Source organism: Kalmanozyma brasiliensis, assembly GCF_000497045.1.
Source record: "Kalmanozyma brasiliensis GHG001 unplaced genomic scaffold PSEUBRA_SCAF5, whole genome shotgun sequence".
Taxonomy (NCBI): Eukaryota; Fungi; Basidiomycota; class Ustilaginomycetes; order Ustilaginales; genus Kalmanozyma; species Kalmanozyma brasiliensis.
Window position 1 is genome coordinate 303,724 of NW_015961988.1, and position 21,237 is coordinate 324,960.

At 59.0% G+C, this 21,237-nt stretch overlaps 5 protein-coding genes across 5 annotated transcripts; 2 read left to right on the plus strand and 3 right to left on the minus strand.

Moving 5' to 3' along the window:
- Positions 1 to 93: 93 nt before the first annotated feature.
- Positions 94 to 4,652, minus strand: PSEUBRA_005168 (Histone deacetylase interacting; the record flags this gene model as incomplete). The annotated part of the gene is made up of 3 exons (XM_016438637.1): positions 94 to 4,368; positions 4,455 to 4,559; positions 4,650 to 4,652. The coding sequence occupies 3 exons, from the start codon at positions 4,650 to 4,652 to the stop codon at positions 94 to 96; spliced, it is 4,383 nt and encodes a 1,460-aa protein (XP_016290475.1).
- Positions 4,653 to 5,345: 693 nt separating this feature from the next.
- On the minus strand, positions 5,346 to 7,358 carry PSEUBRA_005169 (Major facilitator superfamily; the record flags this gene model as incomplete). The annotated part of the gene is made up of 1 exon (XM_016438643.2): positions 5,346 to 7,358. The coding sequence occupies one exon, from the start codon at positions 7,356 to 7,358 to the stop codon at positions 5,346 to 5,348; it is 2,013 nt and encodes a 670-aa protein (XP_016290476.2).
- Positions 7,359 to 10,185: 2,827 nt separating this feature from the next.
- On the minus strand, positions 10,186 to 11,217 carry PSEUBRA_005170 (Fructose-1,6-bisphosphatase class 1/Sedoheputulose-1,7-bisphosphatase; the record flags this gene model as incomplete). Its single annotated transcript, XM_016438641.1, has 1 exon — positions 10,186 to 11,217. The coding sequence occupies one exon, from the start codon at positions 11,215 to 11,217 to the stop codon at positions 10,186 to 10,188; it is 1,032 nt and encodes a 343-aa protein (XP_016290477.1).
- A 6,025-nt stretch (positions 11,218 to 17,242) lies between these two features.
- On the plus strand, positions 17,243 to 18,565 carry PSEUBRA_005171 (Cyclin, N-terminal; the record flags this gene model as incomplete). The annotated part of the gene is made up of 1 exon (XM_016438620.1): positions 17,243 to 18,565. The coding sequence occupies one exon, from the start codon at positions 17,243 to 17,245 to the stop codon at positions 18,563 to 18,565; it is 1,323 nt and encodes a 440-aa protein (XP_016290478.1).
- A 601-nt stretch (positions 18,566 to 19,166) lies between these two features.
- PSEUBRA_005172 (Cwf19-like, C-terminal domain-1) lies at positions 19,167 to 21,197 on the plus strand (the record flags this gene model as incomplete). The annotated part of the gene is made up of 1 exon (XM_016438626.2): positions 19,167 to 21,197. One exon carries the CDS (start codon positions 19,167 to 19,169, stop codon positions 21,195 to 21,197), a length of 2,031 nt encoding a protein of 676 aa, XP_016290479.2.
- Between the last annotated feature and the right edge of the window lie 40 nt (positions 21,198 to 21,237).

The window sequence follows — 21,237 nt, forward strand, 5'->3', positions numbered from 1 at the left end:
CCTTGAGCAACGGGGTCGATACTTGGAGGAAAAGATTCTTGAATCATACAACACAGGAAATGGGGGGGAGTAGAGTACATGAGATGCAGACGATTAGGCCTCGGTAGTGGCCTCGGCAGCGGGAGCAGTCTCCTCGGTCCCATTGGGAGCCGCAGCCTCCTCGACCACCTCAGCCTGCTCCTCGACGGCTTCAGTGGCGCCGTTGGGATTGTCGATGGCGTGGCGGCGTGCTGCCAGCCAGTCATTCCAACGCTGTGTCCTTCGCTTGCTCACCACCGCAGCCTTGCGATCCAGCTCGCTCTTCTCCTCGTCCGCGCGGATCCGGACGAAGACGTCCTCGGTGCCGTGAGCAAAGAAAAGCTTGAACGTGCGCAGGCAGATGCGAATCTCGAGCCCGCTGCGCGTAACGTAGCGCGTCTCAGCAGCGTCGTTGTCCGCGGTGCCGTTGCCAGAGAGCGAGCGCTTGATGAACGGAGCATGCGCCTCGGCCGGCAGCCCCTCCGTGGGCGTCCACAGGCTGAAGCTCGACATGTAGTGCAGCCAGCTCTGCTCGACCGTCCTAGCATCGTCGAGCGTGAGATCGTCTTTCGAGAGCATCTGGACGAGCAGCGTGCACGACGAAGGAACCCATTCCAATCGGAACAGGCTCTCGTCCTTGCCGATCAGGCCCTCGGCCGCCATGCGGTCCGCAATCTGCTGTCGATAGCTCGTCAGCGTGCTCTGCGCGTTGGTGCGGTTGGCCTCCATGATGGCCTGCATCTCTTGACACTTGCTGTCCGTGGTGAGGAATTGCACCACCTTGATCATGGCACCGATCACCTTGTCGAGCGTAAAGACGATGTAGCCCTCGATGCCGTACATGTAGCGGGCGCTCTCTTCGTACGTGCCTTGGTCGACGTCGCCGTCAAACAGCTTCTCGCACATGTCGAGCAGCGTATCGTAGTAGCGCGAAGGGTGGAGCGTGAGACCGGCCTCCTCGTTGGTGGGTGCCACGGGCCCAAGGCTCGACGAGTTGGCAGCCGCGCCGACCACTGCGGCTGGCCCGCTCCCACCATCCTGAAGCCCGAGCTCGATGGCGAGCGGATTGATCTTGCTGCGCTGGGGCTGTTTCTCGGCCATCTGAGCACCGAGCGCCTTAACCTTGTGCAGACGCGAGTAGAGCAACTGCAGCAGACGGATGAAGACAAAGTACTGGCTGTTGCAGAAGAAGTTGACGGGACGAGCTGGCGTGGCCGAGGCGTCTTCGTCGTCGACCATCTCGCGAACGCTGACGTTGTGCCCCTTCTGCGAGTCAAAGGTGGCGTCGAGATCCGTGTTGATCCACGTGGATGCCTTGGGATCCGCCGCGTCTTCGATGTCCTCCATGGCGACTTCTTTCGATGCGCTCTCGGCCTCGGTGGCTTGAGCGGCATCCGCGACAGGAGCCTTGGCTGCCGACTCTTCTCCGGAAGGGATGACAGCAATCTCAACCGCCTTGGGCGCATCTTCCATGTCCACATCCTCGGAAACGGCGGGCGCCACCGTGTTTGAAGTCTGATTGGCGAGCGCTTCGACGGCCGTGTCCACATCGGCCACAATGGTGGGGCTCGAGGCGCGAGCGTTGGCGGAGGCCGCGGCACCGGTGGCATCGGCCGACTCCTCGGCGCCATCCTCGGTCTGCTTGGAAGTCTCGGCCTGATTCTTGAGGATCTTCTTGCGCAGATCCGCAGCCTGCTTCTTGCCCCTTCGAGCAGCGGAGCCCGAAGCGGTGGACGAGGCATCGGTGTCGTCATCGCCAGCGGTGCCTTCGCTCCTGGCATCGTCGTCGGCGGTGCTCTTGGCTTCGTCGTCGTCCAGGTCGACGTCGCCGTTGAGCAGCTCTTCGAATTCGGCCGCGTCTACAGCAAGAAGCTTGGGCACAAAGGCGCGCAGGAAAGCCTCGATCCTCTCTCGATCGTTGGAGCTGTAGCTTCCGGTGGCTCGGTCGAGATAGCTAAAGGCGAGCTTGAGGACGTCGGTCAGGACGTGCATGTCGTCCATGACGTAGACGAGCTGGTGACGGGGTTTTGGACGTGGCAACGTCGGGTCCATGCTGAGTCTGCGTTGCTGCTGCTGAAGCTTTCTTGCCTCAATCTCGGCGATGAACGCCTTGGCGGTGATGGCCTTCTTGTCGGAAGCCTTGAAGTTGACGCCTTGGTGATCGAGACTCTTGTAGTAGTTCCTCGCATCAACCTCGCGCCAGACCTTGTTCCATTCGCGCTGCGCTCGCTTCCACTCCTCGTCCTTCTGCTTGAGTCTGTGCAGCACAATAGGCACGGACACGCACGGAGTGTCGTGAAGCGCATTGATGACCTCGAGGCCCTGCTCACGCCCGTAGACCTTCTTGATGACGCGCTGGTAGATGCTCTTGCTCTGACCGCCAAGACCCGGCTTGAGTCGGAAAGCGGCCTTCTCTTCATTGTCCATGGTCGAGATGCGCGCAGCGATGGGCTCGAGCAGCGCAATGGTGCGGAGGTTGGCCTCGATGTGGTAGTCGTACTCGTGCCTCTCCTCCTCAGAGCGGTAGAGTGCGTCCTCGTAGGGGTTCTTCTTGTGCGGGTTGAAGCCTTCGCCTTCGGAAGCCCAGGTGGGATGGCTGACCCAGCTATCGTTGAGGACCTCCCAGCACATGGGATCCCGGCCGGAGCAGGCGAGGTTGACCTCGGACTTGGGCAGCTTGCGATACGAGGCGCCGTAGACCTTGCAGTTGTTGAGGTCGACGCGCTCCCGCAGCGGCGCAGGCACGTTTTCGACGATGGGATCCTCGTTGTCGAGCCAACCATGGCGACCCATGTCGTAGCCGCAGAGACCCTTGAACGTGGCGAAGAGCTCGCGATTGCCGCCGATGAAGAGGGCGGCTCGATCGACGAGCGTCTTGACGTCGATGATGTCCTGGGTGTAGAGATTGAGCAGCTTGAGGAAGTCGAGGTAGGTGGTGCGGTCGTCAATGTGCTTCTTGACGCGATCAAAGAAGGCGACCTCGTCGAGCGTAGCCAGGGGAGCCTGCGGCTGACCCAGAGCGAGACCGTTGACGACGGTGCCTGGGGGAACGAGACCCGTCGCTTCGGCAGCGACCATACCATCGATGCCGTAGACGTGGTGCATCTGACCAGGGTGCGCAAAGGTGGGCGAGGCCGGCATGGGCTCCTGTCGGAGAGGAGGAGTGCGCTGCTCGGCCTTGTGACCGTGCTTGGATTTCTTGGTCTTGCCCGAACCAGGCTTGCCCGACTCGTTGGCGCCGCTTCGCTTCTTGCGCGAGCCGGACGAAGGCACACCGGCTGCACCAGGCATCGTGGCGGATCCCGACTTACGACTGGCGTCAGGGCCCTCTCCAGCTCGGTAGCCTTGCTGACCTTGCATGACGCCGGGCGGCGGTCCACCAGCCGCGTTGCCGCCGAGGCCCGACGTGACCTGACCAAGCATGTTGAAGAGACCGCCGCTGGGTTGGGCTCCTGCCGTGGTGTCGGGAAGGAACTGCTTGAACTCATCGAGGAGATCCTTGGCACTGTCGAACAGAACCGTGACTTGCGCATAGACGTCGTGGATGGGGCGTTGCTCCTTCTGATACGTCTGGAGGATCTCGAGGAATTGCTTGTAGGTGTCGGGATCCTGAGAGAATCGCTGCTTGATCTTGTTGACATAGTTGATGGCGTGGTTGAACTCGACAGGCGGACGCTTGGGGTCTTGAACGGGGGTCATAGGCCCGGTTGGGCCACCGTGGACGCCTGCGTGGCCGCTGGGGCCGGCTCCTCCAGGCGGAGCGCCGCCGCCACCGCCGGGACCCATGGGCATCGGTGACGGAGGGCGGCCGTGGCCATGGTGAGGAGGAATCGGGCCCATGGCACCGCCAGGTCCTGGGCCATGACCAGGGTGCTGAGGACCGCCAGGGCCGGAGAAGTTGCCGCCAGGACCGTGACCCATGGGATGACCCGGAGGCCCGCCCATGTAGGGCATGGCACCGGGAGGACCGTCGTGAGCATGCGGAGGAGGAGCGTGCATGTGCGGAGGGGGCTGCTCGGCGTGTCGAGGTGCTGAGCTGTGACCCATGCCCATCCCGCCAGGGCCTCGAGGAGCGGAGGATTGGCTGGAAGGCCCTGGAGGCGGGCCGGAGGCAGCTCCGCTCATGCGCTTGAGTTCGCCTGCGATGCCGACGCCACCTGGTGTTTGGGTGGTTGTGCCGGTAGGTGTAGTGACGGTGATGAGGTTGCTCTCGCTGGGGTCCAAGCTGCATTCGATGCGGTAGCCGGGAGGCAAGAATGTGTTGAAGCCCTGGATGAGGCTGGGGTGACCGCGGAAGAGGGTGGAGACCCTCTCGATGACACCGGGGGTATCTATAGATTGGCTCTTGAACTGGAGAGGGAACGGAGGGGTTGTGGGCAAGAGTCAGTGACAGATCCAAGCAATGTCTCTGATGGGGCTTGTGATCTTGCACTTACGTCTTTCATAATATCAAGGAAACGGTTGTAGACATCGGGATGCTCTGCAAACTGGACCTTGACCTGGTCCAGGTAGGAAAGCGCATCCTTGACGTTGAGAGTCGCCTGTAGAGCCGTAACGAAGGAGAAAGGGGGTCAGCAACGGTGATGCGATAAGGCGCACTGTTCTGTGTGGGCATAGAGGCGAACATGTACCATGATGGCGGAAGGTCAGCGTCGAACGCTGGGTGCGAACGTGTAGATATGGATGGTTCGACGAAGCTCTCTACAGCTGAAGCGTGTGACAAGGAATCAGAGCTACGCAGCTGGGAGCATGGATAAAGGTTGCGTGCTGTAATTGTAGCTGCGGCAGACGCGCGATGAGAGGCGGAGGATGGTAGCAGCGCCGGAAGTGAAGCTGACGCGTTGGCGGTAAGAGGACTGCTGGTAAAGTCGCGGCGCGAGAAAGGTCGAAAGGGGAGGTCGCGGATGTGGACGGTGCGGAAGGAATACTGTAGAGTGGCAGGGATGAATGGTCGTCGACTGGGAAGAGGGAGAAGCGCGGGTCCAAAGACGGAAGACGGAGCGGATCACGGTTGGAGCTGCAGCGGTGCGGATGGGGCGAGCTGAGGACAAGAGAGCTGAAAAAGGGTCGTGCTCCAATCTGAATTCAGAAGACCAAGACAGACGATCAGCCCAACCTCGGCTGAATCGCGTCAGGAAGTCAGCCAGCCGGCCACCCAGCCAGCCAGCAGAGCCCTAACCGCGGGCCCGATTCGTGCCCAAGCCAGCCGCCATCTCTGGATCACTTTTGGGTTTAACAATCGAAACAAATTCTCCCCATGTTGCAGCCTCGTTTGCTCCTTCTTCAGGAAGCGAGAACGCAGAACAGGGATCAGCTCCCACTTTAGATTAGCTCGAGTCTGAGACAACGTGAACACGGGTATCTACCATCGCAAGCAGCACAAAAGATAGAATGTAGCCGACGGTCGGGATCAGGAAGCACGTCGAGGGTAAGGCCGTCTCGATGGTCAAGCTGTACACGACGCTGATCAGAATTGGGCTCAGTCCGTTGACAATGTTGTCAGAGATGGATAGTGCTGCGAGCCAGTCATCCGTGGGCGACGCATGGAGGCAAGGATGCAAAGTAGGATGGCCGGCTCGCTTCTGATCCTGAATGATGGCAATCGCAGCGGATGCGACTGCTGGGCCCGCGCCTGCGCCAAACGAGAGGAAGAGCGTGCCAGTGATCATAGCTGCCGCATTCGAGAAGCTGGCCGAAATCAACACAACAAGGTAGCCAACAATGTCGGCAAAGTACGACACTTTGCCAATGGCAATGTCGACAGCTGTTCTCCAGAGCACTACGGCGCGGATCGTTTCTGTCGATGTGTCTGCTGCCCCTGCATCCAGGGAGCTGTTTTGATCCAAGGGCTGTGCGATTCCTCGATCGCCTACGTCTGCAGCCTGTCTGGCATCTGCTTGCTTGAGATCCGGATCCTTGAGTCCAGCCTTGGCGAGTGCTTCGAGCTGCGCTGCTGATAGCGATGCGATGTTTCCAGGCTTGCGGATGGTGCGCTCAAACGTCACGACGAGCAGCGGAATGGCAAAGATAAGCCAGACCGCCCTGGTTGCACCGATCAGTCCTAGCAAAAGGCCGATCGCATCCGGCGTGAAGTCAAACTTGTAGCCCGCAAAGACCGCAACGTACGACAAGGCGTTGGTGCCAATGTTGCTGAAGGCGCCAGCCAGAGCAAGCCACGTCAGACGGTAATCCTTGCGCCCATCTCGTGTCACTTGAGGCAGGTAGATCGACAGTGGGCCGAGCACCTTGTGTGCGCGAAGTCTAGCGGGCGACAGCGAAAGCGTCTCTGTGTCATCATGCGCATGAGCATCGCCATCTCGACTCCTGGTCGGCGGGACCGACGCGGGCGAGTCTGCTGCATCTACGGCAGGTGCCGGCTTGGTCTCGGGAACCAGCAGCGTCACCCAAAAGATCGCAAAGAAAAAGACCCAGCAACAGGCGACAAGAGCAGCAGGATTGCCGTGCTTGGAAGGAGCCTGAGGCGTTCCTGGAAGCGGCGGCGACGTTGGATCTGTTGGCAGCTCCAAGCCCGTGCTGGGTGTCAAGAAAAGGTCCTGAAGAGCGAGGTGCGTTCTTGCTTTCCTTGAGGTCTGAAGCGCCCAGGCCGCCAGCAGCGGTCCAAAGAAGGCACCGCAGAGAGTCGCACTGATGAGCCAGTTGAGCGCCACGGTTCGGCGTGTGGGTGGTGCAACGTCGACAATCATGACCCGCATTACGCAGAGAAACAGGCCCGTGAATCCGGTGAGGCCCGTAAGGAAGCTGCAGAGGAGGACAAAGATCATCGAAGCGGCAGGGCTGATCGGCAGCTCAGACGGGATGTCACCGAAAGGGTAGCCGAGCGGAAGGAGCGCAAAGGGGATATAGTTGATGATGTTGGAAGCGAGCGAGATGAGCAGCATGGGTTTGCGACCCCATTTCGAGAGGCGTGGACCGTAGTAGAGCATGCTGATGCTCGAGACGACGAAGCTAAGCATGGTAGCGGCGGCGACCACAACGCCGACCCTGCTCTCGACACCCGAGACGGCGCAGGGTCGGTCGCGATCTCGAGGAAGCCGAGGATTCGGCTGCGTGGGCAGCAAGCCGGGATGCGTCGAATAGACGTAAGCGCACGTGTAGCTGCGGAGGCCGTCCAGATAGGACGGCACCGCACCGTAATTTGCCGCTCCCCAGAAGAGCGCGACGGCGAGAATGCGTAAGATGGGCCATTGCCGCCTGAGTCGATCCGATGCTCGAGTTGTCCAAGCCTTTGACTCCGCGACTGAGCTGGTGTCGGCGTCGTAGTGGTGGTTAGTCGCAGTCCCGCCCAGAAGAGGGCGAGTCACGTCGGCTGTGCGTTGCATCGTCGCGGTGTATCTCCTTCAACGATGCCAGCGCATCGAAGAGAGCTCCACGCCGATCGCGACCTTGAGCCCAGCGACGAGGATCAAAGCTTTGCAATCAACAGTCAAAACGATGCAGGGGTCGACGAAGAGAGGCAGGGCTCAGCGGAAGGTGCGTTCCCAATCCGTTCAAAGCTCAGTCGAAAAAGTGTGACACACCCGCACGCTCGTGCTGAGGCTCAGCCAATTAAGCGCTCACTCTCAGGGTCCTTTTGGGCGCGTGCATGTGTGGTGCCGCGGCAAAATGACCAACTCGCCAACGCCTGGCATCTTGGACCTCGACGACACCTGCACACATCATGCTGCGTGTTTGATTGCGCGAATGCCTGAAGAGGTGCTTTGAAAGGAAACTACATGTATCGCGACGAATCGGACGCTCCAAGCTGCAGTCATCATCAACGCCTGAACAACGGAGAGATCTTACTGTCGGGGCTGGCAGTCGAGCAATAATACGCTAGACTCGAGAGCGCTCGACGTCTCTTGCCTCCGAGCAGAAGCTGCCTGACAGCTGGGTTGCCGCCACTTCTAGCTTGAAGGCCTTCTTTTTTGCTGCTGCTGTATGCCGGCTTCTCTTCTGCATGTATTGCAGGCAGACGAGGTGACCTGTACCCAGGGGAATTCGATGGAGAATGCGTGGATCTGTCCGCATGTCTTCTCGAAGAACGTTGCGAAGATGCGCTGCCGTGGGATCTCGCTCTCGGCGGGGACACACGATCAGGGCTCGACGAGGAGCGACGATGCCACCATGTCCCGAGCTTGAGTCTTGTGGCTTGGGACAGTGCAAGATGGCGCACGTTGAGCATCACGCCCTCCCAACGCACACGCCCAGATTCCATTGCCTCGATGAGCTTGTCAAAGTCACCCATGTACAGGTACTCGACGATGACATGAAAGCTAGCTGGATCCGGTAGATCGACGAAGAGGACTGACAGCGGAGTAGAGGCGCTGTCTGAGTCCGTGCGACGATGTAGTCTCGGTCTTACAGCCGGCTCCAAGACGTGGTGCGGTGATGGAGACCCGCTCGATGGAAGCGACGTCATGAGCTCCCGAAACAAGCCGGACTGAGATGTGAGAAGGTCCTTGTGCAATCGATACGTCGATGCATCGTGATAGCTGGTATCGCAACAACAAGCAGCGTTGGAGGTGCCGGACATATTGGATGGCGCGCTCTCACGACGAGCGATTCCGATGTAGGGCCGCTTTCGTTGTGTCCTGAAGCTCGACAGGGAGTCTCCCTCGCTGAGCTCTTGGTCGCTTTGTCGCAAGCTGGAGAGAGTTGGCAAGGAGGCGCTGGATGTCAGCAGGGGAGTCCGAGGACCACCAGAGCTGGAACCCGGACCACGTGAAGCTGGGTCCTCTCGTGCGTCTTGGAGTCCGAGGTCGGTACCGGTTCCATCGTCGTTTTCGTCGCTGCCGTTCTTGTTCAAGACACAAGAGTTTCGACAACGGAGAACAGGATCGCGGCGCGATACATGCCGCTGGGTACCCATGCGCCTCACTTTGATGAGGCAGTCAGCCGTGTCTGGCCGATGCCAGTAGAGGTGGCCTATTCGATGTAGTGAGCTGATGAGACGATCGTCTGACTCGGCCATAGTATCATTGATGTTGTGTCCCACCGAGTACAGAATGCGGGTCGTGCAGAGGTGGTCGAGCATGGGAAGGGAAGCAGTGTTTTGAGCACGTCTCATCCGATCTTTTTGTGACTCGGCCTGTGTATATATGGGGTTAGTACCGAATATGGTGTGGATGCAGACTTTTCTTGGTTCTCACGGCCAATTCTTCCCCGATATGGCGTCCTGGGAAGAAGGCCCAAGACAAAAGGCATTCCCGCTGGTCGGAAGACGGACGACGAAGCAAGGCCCAGCAATGCCAGGGTGACGGTGGTGACCTCCTTGTCTCAGGAGCCGTTCTCCGTCGAGCAGAGCCTGGACGGGCTGGTCCGAATTGTGCTCTGTCACGCTTTGAACCGATGCATGAATCGATCGGTTGAAGCCTCGGTGCGTCGGGGAGACATGCTGGGGGCATTGCTTCCGCTCGTTCGGAGGACAATGAAGAGCAAGCTGTTGGGGCGTCATTGGACTGCGGACCTCCTTCATCTGAGCACACAATGGAAAAGCATTCCTGCGAGGCGATCACGACGATCCCCCTCAAGGTAGTGCTGCCGATGGACAGCAATCCGAATGGCTGCTTCTGATCACGAGCTCGCTGTACCTTGAAGTGTGTTCACGTCGGTTCCAGGGATGTGCATAGCTGCAGAGTCGCTGAGTCACTGCAGGTTGTGCTGTGCGTCGTCGTCGTCGCACTGCAGTGCTTCTTTGAGCCTCGATGAAAGGGCAAAGTGGCTATGGGAAATTGGGGCCGCAGCGTTGAAGATCGCCGTTGTGCAGACCGGTACTGGTTGGCTCGCAGCATACACAGTGCTCAGCGGTAACGAAGCTTTGTGTATATCCGAGTGGCTGCAAAAGCCCATTGTTCTGCTCGGAGCTGAGACAGCATGAGGCCTGAAAAAAGGTCTCATTCGAGTTCCCATGCCTCGTGCGAAAGCCAAGTCCCTTTGTCTTCGTGGGTTCCCACCGAAATGAAACAGAAATGCGTCCTCCGCCCGGTCTCTCAGTGGGTCAGGCCGGTGCCTACAGACGGCACAACACTGGCCTGTGCTTCTCTCCCATGGACAGGCGGACTCTCGCGCTGCTCGGCTTCCGGGCCGAATGGATCCGTTCTGATGATATGATCGATTGCAAAGTGAGATGGAATGTACTGACGGACACAAGCTGCGATGCAAGGCTTCTCACTGGAAGCACTTGATGAGATCCTCGACGTCTTCCTTGGATCCGAGGAAGACGGGGCATCGCTGGTGGATCGAGGTAGGCTGGATATCCAGGATGCGCTCCGTGCCGGTGGTGGCCAAACCACCCGCCTGCTCGGTGAGCAAGGCCATGGGAAAAGCTTCGTAGAGCATGCGCAGCTTACCGCTCTTGGATTTCGAGTCGGCGGGGTAGCCAAAGATACCTCCGTAGAGGAGGGTGCGGTGGACGTCGGCGACCATGGAACCAATGTAACGAGCCGAGTAGGGCTTGGCACCCTCGGCCTTGGGGTACTTGATGCTCTCGAGGTACTTGAGGACGGGTTCGTGGTAGTACATGCTGTTGCCCTCGTTGATTGAGTAGATCTTTCCGCGGCTGGGCAGGCGGATGTTGGGATGCGTGAGGATGAACTCGCCGATCTGGTTGTCGAGCGTGTAGCCGTTGACACCATTACCCGTAGTCAGTACCAAATTGGCCGACGAACCGTACATGCAGTAGCCGGCGGCGACCATCTCGCGACCGGGTCGGAGCACATCCTCAAGTGTGCCCTTGGAGCCGTCCTTGACGAGGTAGATACCAAAGATGGTTCCGATGTTGACACCGGCGTCAATGTTGCTAGAACCGTCCAGAGGGTCAAAGACGACGCAGTACTTGCCCTGGCCTCCCTCCTGCTTCTCGCCGACAAAGATGGCCTCGTCGTCCTCTTCGGAAACGAGGACCGCCGTCTTGCCCGAGGCTCGCAATGCGTTGATCATGATCTCGTTGGAGAGGACGTCGAGCTTCTTCTGGTCCTCGCCTTGGACGTTGGTGTTGCCGGCGGCGCCGATGAGGTTGATCAAGCTGGCCTTTCGCACGTTGCTCTCGATGAACTTGCAGGTGGTCTGGAGCGAGCTGAGCAAGATGGTGAGGTCACCACTCGCAGCGCTTTCTCTCCTGACCTTGAAGCCTTCGGTGAGGACATGTCGCGTGAGCGTGATGATATCCGTGGAGGGAGGGGAGTAGTCGTCGGCGCCCATCTTGTGTGTTGATTCGTTCGGGAGCTTGCTTTGTTGTTTGACCGTGAGTGAATGAGTGGTGGATGGTTCCGATGATGTCTGCAGTGGCAATGATCGTTCGAGGAGGAAGAAGACGTGGAGGACAGCAACGCAGCGGATGAACTGTATGGAGAACCCTGATATTGCTTTTGAAGCCGGCGTGGGGGAAGGGTGCTCCCGTTCAAGTCCGAAGATGTGTGTGTGTGTGTGTGTGTTGGTCCGCCTGTCTGGCGGCTGCAGGGCACAGCGCAGTCGTCGATCGAGCTCTGCCCGGTTGAGCTGACTGTGGTAGCAGCCGGCCCCTAAATTCGCCAGTCTCTCAGGCCGAAAGCGGATTGCAGGCTGAAAGTGAGTTGGCCCAACAAGGGTCCGAGCACCTCTCGCGTTGAAATTGACAGCCGATGGGTCATTGCAGCCCAGTCTCTTGGAGAGTGAGTGTGTGGAGAGGCAGCAGCACTTTGCGGGAGGAAGCCGCTGTTTTCCGTCTGCCGGATAGGACCGGGCCCAACGGCGTGAAACGGCAACATCGCCCGATTCGGCCATTTGACACGTCTGATGCTGATGATGATGCTGCTTTGCTCGGCTGCCTTCCTCGCTGTCCATGATCATGCTAGTTGCCTTGGCCTATCTTCCCCGAGGACAGAGCGCTCATCGATCCACGCCTGATCTGCTTGCTGAGCATCAGAGTCCGGATCATTTGATCCATGTCGACGCCGTAGGTATGGCTTCTTGGCCGAATCGGGACCCTATGGGCAATCCGGACCGCTTTCCGCTGCCGTTTCTGCAACAAGCCGAGCCTGCCTTGTAGCGCTGGCTTCGCGAAGCTGGAGCTTGCTAAGCACTGCGTCGAAACGCAGATACTGCTTCAGACAGCCTTCGTTCATGGCTCTTGTTCGGCTGGGCGACCTTGTCGCCGTGTCAAGGGGGCGGAGCTCTCCTGGACAGTCGGGTCTACGCGGATCGTGTGCACACAGGGCCGAGCGAGATACAGCAGATCGGGCGGCTAGTCATCTCGTATCGGGCTCGTTTCCTCTCGCTTCCGTCGCTGACCTTGGCCGTCGGACTGCCCTCGCTAGCGCGTTCTGGTTGCTGACGACCGTCTCGAGCATGCCTGATTATCCGTCTCGGCTTGGCTAGGTACCTGTGCAGGCGATCGCTGCAAAGGAAGGAAGCGGAGATCTTTGTTACGCAGAGGCAGCAAATGGGTTGCCAAATTCAGGCCGCAAAATCCGGCTCCAAAAGGCATCTTTCTGAAAGTGTTGACTTGAGACGGCTAACATCCTGACGCAAAAATCCCGTACGCTTCACTGCAAGGGCTGAGTCGCGCTGCGCCGTTGTGTGTTCTGATCCGCACCCTCACGCCGGCATCTTTCCTCGACAGCTCGCCATCACCTCCCCTCGACGCATTCATACTTGACGCAGCGCACTTCCTATAATGTTGAAGCCCATGGCCTACATACGGACGAAACAGAACGAAGCGTGGACCGCCATCAACACCCGTTGAACCGGACGGGCCCAGCATAACAGTACGAGCTGCAGTAGCCAGCTTCGACGAAAGGATCACGCTTGATCGTGCGGGCTGGGTACCGGAACAGCATCGTGACCATCACAACGCACATGCCGTGCAGTGCCATCCCTGCAGGCCGCTTCCAGTCCGTCTTCATCACGCTGCCGAGCTGCTACAGTGAGCTACCATCTCACAAGCTTGCAGCGGAGCGATGTTGGCCGTGACTGCTTCCGCTGTAGCTTCTCATCGCGTGGCAGCCCGTCGAACCGCACTTCCACCAAGGACAATGCCATGCCGGGGCGTTTCAACGCGCTTGGCGGAACCGGGAAAGTCGAAGCAGCGCTAAGGTGTTCTAACTCAGGCAAGAAGAAAGGAAGGAAACGAGGTTTTTGGCATGGGAAAATCACGAACTCCGGCATCTTCTGCCTTTCCCCGTCTCGTGCCTGCGCCGTCTCTTCTTTTCGCTTGTCGTTTCTGTACTCCGCCGCCATTCCCACGCCCGCCCGACCGCGTCCAAACTCAGATTCGCTCGAGGCTCCGCTCGGTGGCGTTGCAGCTGTTCGATCATGCACGAGTCTTATCTTTGCCTGGTACTGGCTCGGACCACAGAGCCTGCGTCCAGAGCCTGCGTCCAGAGACGACGTGCGAGGTCCACAGCACGTCTTCGAGCGCGAATTACCTGCGTCCCAAAGGCGACCTCATCTCGAACCTGCTTGCGAAGAGCGGACAGCAGCTCCTCGGCTAGCTACTGGATCAAATGAATTAGCCCGCTGGTACGCGAGCTTCAGATAGTAGGTCGTGAAGTTCATGCTCAGGACGAGGAGATCTTGCTTCGGACATTCGGATGGCCACGATCTGAAGCATCGCCGGCTCCAGCTGTGAGCTCGTCGGGCTTTCAACAGGACCGCGCACCATGATCCAGGGCTGCTTCTCTCTGCATCGTCCAGAGGCTTCTAGCGCTCGATCCCACCCAGCTGACTCTCGGCTGCACGGCCCGGAAAGCTGGCTGGCTTTTGCAGCCTTGTCGAGCCTTCCTTTTTTTGGCGGGGCCAGGTCGCGGAGACCTTACCTCGTTCTTGCCTGCTCGCAAAAACGTAGCGAGACGGCGAATGCCATGTTGCCGCCCTTCGATAGATTTTCCCGCTTTCCTGTTCCCATCGCCTGGGCTCTCAGCGTCTCATCTGTGCTGTAGCGAGTCGCCAACTTGATCCGAGCTCGCACAGCCGGTCAAGCCAGCCGATAAGCGCAGAGGTCGCCTTACTGTGGCTTGGTGATCAAGAACACCAGCATCAAATACCGCGCAGTGTCAAAGCCATGTCCCAGCGCTGTGGATCGTCAGTCTCCTTGAGAAGGGTCAGATCGCCCTTCGTTCGACCATCACGATCTGCCTTGGTTCTTCCGACGGGTACGACGGGGAAGCTTCAGTCGAGCGACGCCACGAGAAAAAAAAAGAGGACAAAACTTCAATTTCAGGACAGTGTCCCGAGTGCGCGCTAGTCCCACGGAATCGATCGTTTGGAAGATTCAGAGGTGAGACCAACACCTGGGGAATCGGGCAGACCAGAGGCAAGACGCGGTCTCCCACGCGTCACGCGTCGTGCCTTGTCCACCCTGGTGCCTCTCTGATCCCTTCGTCTTTTCGGCGTTTGCGGCTTGCACAAGTCTGTACGAACGACCAGGATCGATCGCTCTAACGTTGGCATCGCTGCTGTACGTTTGTTTAACAGCCACAGATGCCACTGTTATCGAACGCAAGCATCTACGTTACGCCGCCCGAGGGCGATGCGAAGCGTGGCTGCCAACAACTGCCGGACCCACTCTGATCTAGAGGTGCGATCCAACCGGCCTCGGGGACGAGAAAGCCTTGACGCCACCCAAGCTGGCTTCGATCGGCTGCTCTGCGCAATCAAATTTAGGCTCGGGCCCAATCATAGCCGCAGCAACACTTGGACACTGTCATCATCTTATTAATAATCTGCGGTCAAGAGCGACATGGATTCGGGTGGCAACGGTGAGCCGAAGCGAAAGCACATGCTCGCGAGATTCGTATTGCTGTGCTGCATCCCGTCGGACCAAGAGCCACCATTATGTCTCTGGACTGCATGCAGCTTTCAGAACAGGGGTCTCCTTGTGTCGGCATGAAGCGGGCGATATGGTAGCAACTGCAGCAAAAGCTTGGGAAAATCCGAGCTGCCTGCAGCTTTCTTTGTACGTCCGACCATCGATGCGGGAGACGGGGGAGAGAGATTGAGCGCCTTTGGGTGGCAGCAGCAGCAGTCACACAAGCGCTGCACGATGCTGTGCGGCCGCTGCATGCTCGATGCGAGATTTCATTTTTCGAGTTCATTTTCATTTCGATGGACTGCAGCTCGACGCTTCTCGGCGTTTCGCTTTCTCTCGAGGCGACGCTCTCCTGTGGCGGGCAGCGGCCTCTCAAAATGAAATCCCTCGCCTCAACGAGCCTCGGCACTGCAGCGGGCTTACTTTTCGAACTTCCTGCTGCTGCTGCTGCTGCTGCTGCTGCTGCTGGCTCGCTTCACGCTTTCTTCCCACCCTCTTTTGACCGCTCATCGCAGCTTGCAGCCTGCATCTTTCCCTTTGCCCATCAGGGTTGATGTCTCAGTGCCTTTCCCGAGCCTACTATTGCAATTAGGTTCTTCTTTTCGGTTCCTCGCTTATAGCCCTCCCCCCCATCCTCCAACCTCTCTCAGCTGTCAAACGTGGTCCAAGATTCCGTCTCCGCCTCGGCGTTGAAAAAAAGAGGCTCTCATCTTCGCAACTGCCCCGAGCTCACGATGCCCGTCCACCTATCGTCGACGAGCCTGGACATGGATGGATCTCGCATGCCCGTCTCGATGGCGCCCTTCATGCGACCAGGAGATCGTACGGGACCGAAGTGCGAACTTTCCCCTCTTGATTCCCATCGTCTCGGTCTCGCTGCCTCACAATGCACACGCGGTCGCTGCCATTCAACGGGACTATGGTACAACTCGCACATCATTCGCAATCGCGCATCGTCGCTGCTGTCCCTTGTGCAAGTGATCCTCGGCCTAGGTGACGCCCGACGCGATCTCGACCGACCGACGAGGCTCATCAATGCAGTCACGTTCGCAATTGGTGCGATATGGCTCTCTTGTTGGAACTGGAAACTCTCAGCCCAGCAGCACCTCAAGTGCCTCGCTTACTGGCGCGGAGGAGGCATTTCGACATTTCACGATGGGCAGAATTCGCCTGCGGTGGTACAGCCATCCCGCTGGGTGCAACATTCCAAAAGGCGGCCGGCGACGGTCGACTTCGTCAGCGGCTCTGCCCTAGCCGGCGCTTGTGACCAGGGTGGCTGCTGGGTCAAAGCTGCACCTTTGTCCGTGCGTTGGTGCAGGAATGTGCAGGTCGCCCTCGCTTGTGCTGCTTCCGCTTTGCACAAGGCGCCTCGGCTAGAGCGCTTCATTCTTCTCAGACCTGCATCTCGGACCTGTCAAGCAGCCTTGCATGTGGGATCCTTGCCCCTCTCGCTCCTCTCCTCCTTTGCCTCCAGTGTCATTGACATTTCCCCATGCCTTTCTCGTCCTCAGCTCCTGCGCCCGCCTCCGTCGCCAGACCTTCGTTTCAGTGATAAAGTTTGGCGTGCCTTGCCAGGGCCTGGCACACAATCATTGTGGTTTCGTTCACCGAACAAGCGCCACTGATTGGGTGCCTCCCTCCTCTCGTTCCCTTGCTGGTTGGACAGGCTTGGTCACTTCGCTCTTCTGCTGTAGCGCCCACCTCGGACATGTCCTGCATTTGCCGCTCGTCCATAGCCCAGCTCGCCATCTTCGCCGAAGCCTATTCTTCTCTCGAAACTCGGTCTTCACTCTGGCTTTTGACGTGAGCTCTCTTGGCGTGGCCACACAGTCCATTCACATCTCGCAGAGGGCTCCTGGCCCCTGTTCTGAGGTGGCTTTTGGATACCCGAGGCTAGTCTAGCCAGCCCCTTCCGCCTCTGCCGCTGGACCAAGACATTCATTCTCGCCCTTACCCACCCTTGCCTCTCGGATCTTCTCGTTCGCTTCACGTCTCGATCCAACCTCGCGTCTACTGTCCTGGTGCCTTTGCCGACCATTCAGCCGCCTGCTGCCGTACCTGTCCAACACCTACACCATCCAATGGCTCGTCCACTTTCCTTTAAAGACCTCCTCACATCTACCAAACACACGACCGATTCCGAACATTCCCCCCCTTGCTTCATCATCATCATTTGCGATCCCACCACGAGCTCTCAGCCTCAGCCCGTCTCGCCTATCATCACTTCCCCTTACGTCTCCATCGCCCCCTTCTCCCTCTACGCTCGCTCTTCCATCCCTTTCAACATCGTAGTACCGGTTACATCTCGATCCTCTCTTTCCGTGAATCATCCCTCTCACCCCTCGCGACATTGCTTCGTTCCACCCATCAGCTTAAAATCGCCTCCGTTCCACCACCATATCGTCGTCTATCCAAACTCTTCCTCACAATTTCGCAGCCATGTCCTCATCACACGCTTCCAGCTCTGCCTCGGCACTCAACTCGAGCTTCCTTCGCCGACACCCCGCCAGCTTGATCCCCAAGCTGGTCCACAACCCCGCCCTCACTGACCTCATCAAGAGCCCCGTCACCCGCGAGATGGTCGTCTACCTCGCCAACCAGGCCGCTCACGTCATCCAGTGCGGCTCGACACAGTCCCCCGACACTCCGCCAGCGACACCCACCCGCTGCCTCGCCACGGCCGAAGCCGACCCCGCGGGCAAGCTCGAGATTAACGGCCTGCCCAGCCTGGAGACCTTCATTGCTCTCCTGGTCGAGCGATCCAACGTCCAAGTCCCCACCCTGCTCTGCACCCTCGTCTACCTCGACCGCTTGAGGTCTAGGCTGCCGCGCGTCGCCAAGGGCATGCACTGCACTCGTCACCGCGTCTTCCTCGCTACCCTCATCGTTGCCGCCAAGTACCTCAACGACTCGTCGCCCAAGAACAAGCACTGGACCAAGTACGGCGCTCTCTTCTCGCAAGCTGAGGTCAACCTCATGGAGAAGCAGCTTCTCTACCTCCTCGACTACGATCTCCGAATCGAGGAGGACGAGCTCATGGTCCACTTTGCCCCCTTCTTCCGCCGCGTCGAGACGCGTGCCGAGGCCGGTCGTCGCGAGATGCACCTCCGTGGTCTCGAGTGTGGTCGCGAGCGCGAGCGGTACGTCCGTGCTAGCGAGCGCCGCGTCCACCTCCGCAACCTCCCTGCTTCCGAGGTTCCCTGCTGGAACCAGCAGACCGAGGCGAGTCGCTACGAGCAGCACCGCAGGTCGGCAGCCTACGACTCGCCCGACTCGCTGGATGCCTCGCCCAAGGAGATGTACAGCCACGCGTCGTCGTCGTCGCTCATGACCCGACAGGACTCGGTCGAGTCGAACGCCAGCTCTACCTCCTCAGAAGCCGAGCTCACCGACGACAACGGCTCCTCGTCGTCATCAGCGGAAGACTTTGACGACTACGAGGAGGACGACTACCTCGAGCAGGAGGGTCTCAACACTCGCATGCAACAGCATTCGGTGTCTGGTCTTCCTTCCAGCCAGTCGCACCCCGTCATGGTCGCTCACGGCGATGACCTGGATGGTCACAAGTCGGGCTCGGTCATGCACCGCTACCTCTCGCAGGCCTTGCCTTCGAGTCTCAAAAAGAGCAACGCATCGCACCCCGACATGCAGCAGCCGAGCCAAGCGCACATTCCGACGTCGCACTCGATGCGCAGCGTGCGTGGCAGCTCCAACCTTCTCTCTAGGATGCTCGGCGGACACCAGTCCTCCGCAGCATACTAAACTTGCCTTCTCCTCGGGATCCCGTGTCGCGTTCCTCTCTGGGAGAGGAATGGACAACGAAGGATCGCCGGACATTCTTTCTTCTCTCGTCTTAGTAATGGTTTCTCAGTCCTAGCATCATGTCATGGTTCATCGTCAGCAACAACCCCCTCCCACCTCACCTCGTCATCATTATCATCAGCATAGCCTCCCTAATGGACCTCCTCTAGCATTCATCCCTCATCAACATCATAGTCGTCGTCTATCAGCATAGTAATTCTTCTCTGCTTAGTCTACTCCTTGCAAATGCAAAGCAAAACAATGGATTGCCAACCATCAAAGCCCTTCTTGTCTGTCTGTCTGTCTGTCTGTCTGTCTGTCTGTCTGTCTGTCTGTCTGTCTGTCTCCCTATGAAGGCTTTATATAGTACGATTGCCAGCTACGTAGTTGACAGCGACCTTGTTTGACAGGCGGTGAGATGACCCTCCTGTTGGCAGACCTCCACGATAGGAGGCGCCGAGTTCCGATTATTTTCTCAACACCCCCAATCCTCTCACTCAGCAACCTTTCATTGCGCACCGTCCGAACATCACACTCCCGGACCAGTGAGCCTGCAGCAGACATGGCCGAGGACACTGTTCGCCAAAGCGACCCCTCGTCCCGCCGGCGAGACGGAGACGACCGAAGCCATCACCGTCACCGAGACTCTAGCAGGCGGCATCGGGACGACGACCGGGACGAGCGGAGAAAGCACAGCAGCCATAGCAGCAGAACAAGAGACGACGAAGACAAGCACCGGAGCGGCGATCGCGAACACCGCCACCGACATCATCACCACCGCAGTAGCCATCGTCACCAGTCGGACTCGCGCGACAGACATCGCGAGCGACACCACGACGAGGAGCGCAGCGAGCGGAAGCGGAGGCACAGAGAAGAGGGATCACCGGGAGCGATACCACGGCCCGCTTTCAAGCGACCAGGCGAGTCCTCAGGCTCCGCCACGCCTACTTTTGGTCAGTCAAGTCGCCCACCGCGCAACATCGGCTTCGAAACACCTTCGTCGAAGCCAGCAACGGCCACGGCGATTCCCAGCGTCTTTACGCCGGTCATTGAGCGACCACCGGCAACGCCTCAAAAAGGCGTCATCATCGACAATGGCTCTAGCGACCCTGACCGGCCCATCATGACCTCGGATCAGCTCAACAAACTGCAAGCAAAGATCCTCAAAGCCGAGCTCATGGGCGACAGCAACTTGGACGCCCTACGAGCAGAATACGACAGCGAGTCTGCGCGAGCAAAGGCGCATCAATCCCTTGCAGGCGATCGAGGTGGCGGATTCGCCTCATCCTCAATCAGTGGTGATCGAATGGGCAAAGTATCCACGAACGCCAGCTCAGCAGGCGTGCTAGTCGAAGACGGCCAGCGCGAGCTGCAAGTGCTTCCGACGCTCGACGCTCGCGGACGCATGTACGACATCGGCTCGCTCAACTCCCAGACCGATCCGCCTCACGACCCCAAGGGCAAACGGAAGCTGAAAGGCCGTGACGAGTACGAAGCGCGTGACCCGTGCACCGGCTCCATCGTCCGCTACTCGGCCGACGACGACGGCACCAGCCTCGCCGACCTCGTGCGCCAAGAGCGATTCTCTGCCGGCTCCCGTTCGGTCAAGGACCCAGACGCCGAGCTGGCGACCAACATCATGATCGACCACTCGTACAGCGCCAATCTCGACGAGCAGGACGAGGAAGCGCATCGGTACGCAAAGAAGAAGATGCGGAGCGATGCGCTGAAGCGGCAGTTTGCGATCAACGACTTTGCGCGGACCAAGAAGGCGCTCGACCGATGTCGGTTCTGTTGGCAGGACGAAGGTGCCAGGCCACCACGGGTGACGGTAGTCAGCAGTGGGTACATGGCGTACTTGGCGATCCCGGATGTGGAAGCGGCGTCGGAGCGCGAGGAGGACCATGTTTGGATCGTGCCGATGCAACACCACCTCAGTCTGCTCGAGGCAGACGACGACACGTGGGACGAGATTCGCAACTTCCAGAAGTGCTTGCTGCAACTGGCAGCGGCGGGAGGGCGAGCGGTGGTGTTCTACGAGACGGTAGTGTCGCTCAAAGGACAGGCACATAGCGTCATCGAGGCGGTGATTCTGCCGAAACCAGCGATGGATCTCGTACCCGGCGTATTCAAGGAGAGCCTCCGCAGCGTCGGCGGCGAATGGAGCACGCACAAGAAGGTCATCGAGTTCTCCAGCTCCAGACCCTTTCGGCATGCGCTCGTGCCCAACCTGCCTTACTTTGCCGTCTCGTGGGACTACAGATGGAACACGGGCTACGGCCACGTCATCGAAAACATGGACTCCGACCGAGGCGGCAAGGTTGAGGATGAGAACGCCTTTGATGTCGACGAGATGACAGCTGGCGGAGGCGGTGGAGCAAGCAGTGGCAGGTTCGATCCCAACTTTGCAAGGGACGTAATCAGGGGCGTCCTGGAGGACCTGGACAATGACAGCGGGAGTGACGGCGGCTACATTAGGTCGTTCGGCAAGTCCAGAAGGAGATCGGATGACGAGAAGAGACGGGTCAAGGACAAGTTCATGCGCGAATGGACCAAGGTGGACTGGACAAAGATGCTCACGTCTCAGTCGTAGAGCACGCAAGCAGGGGCATGGCAAATGAAAGCTACCATTG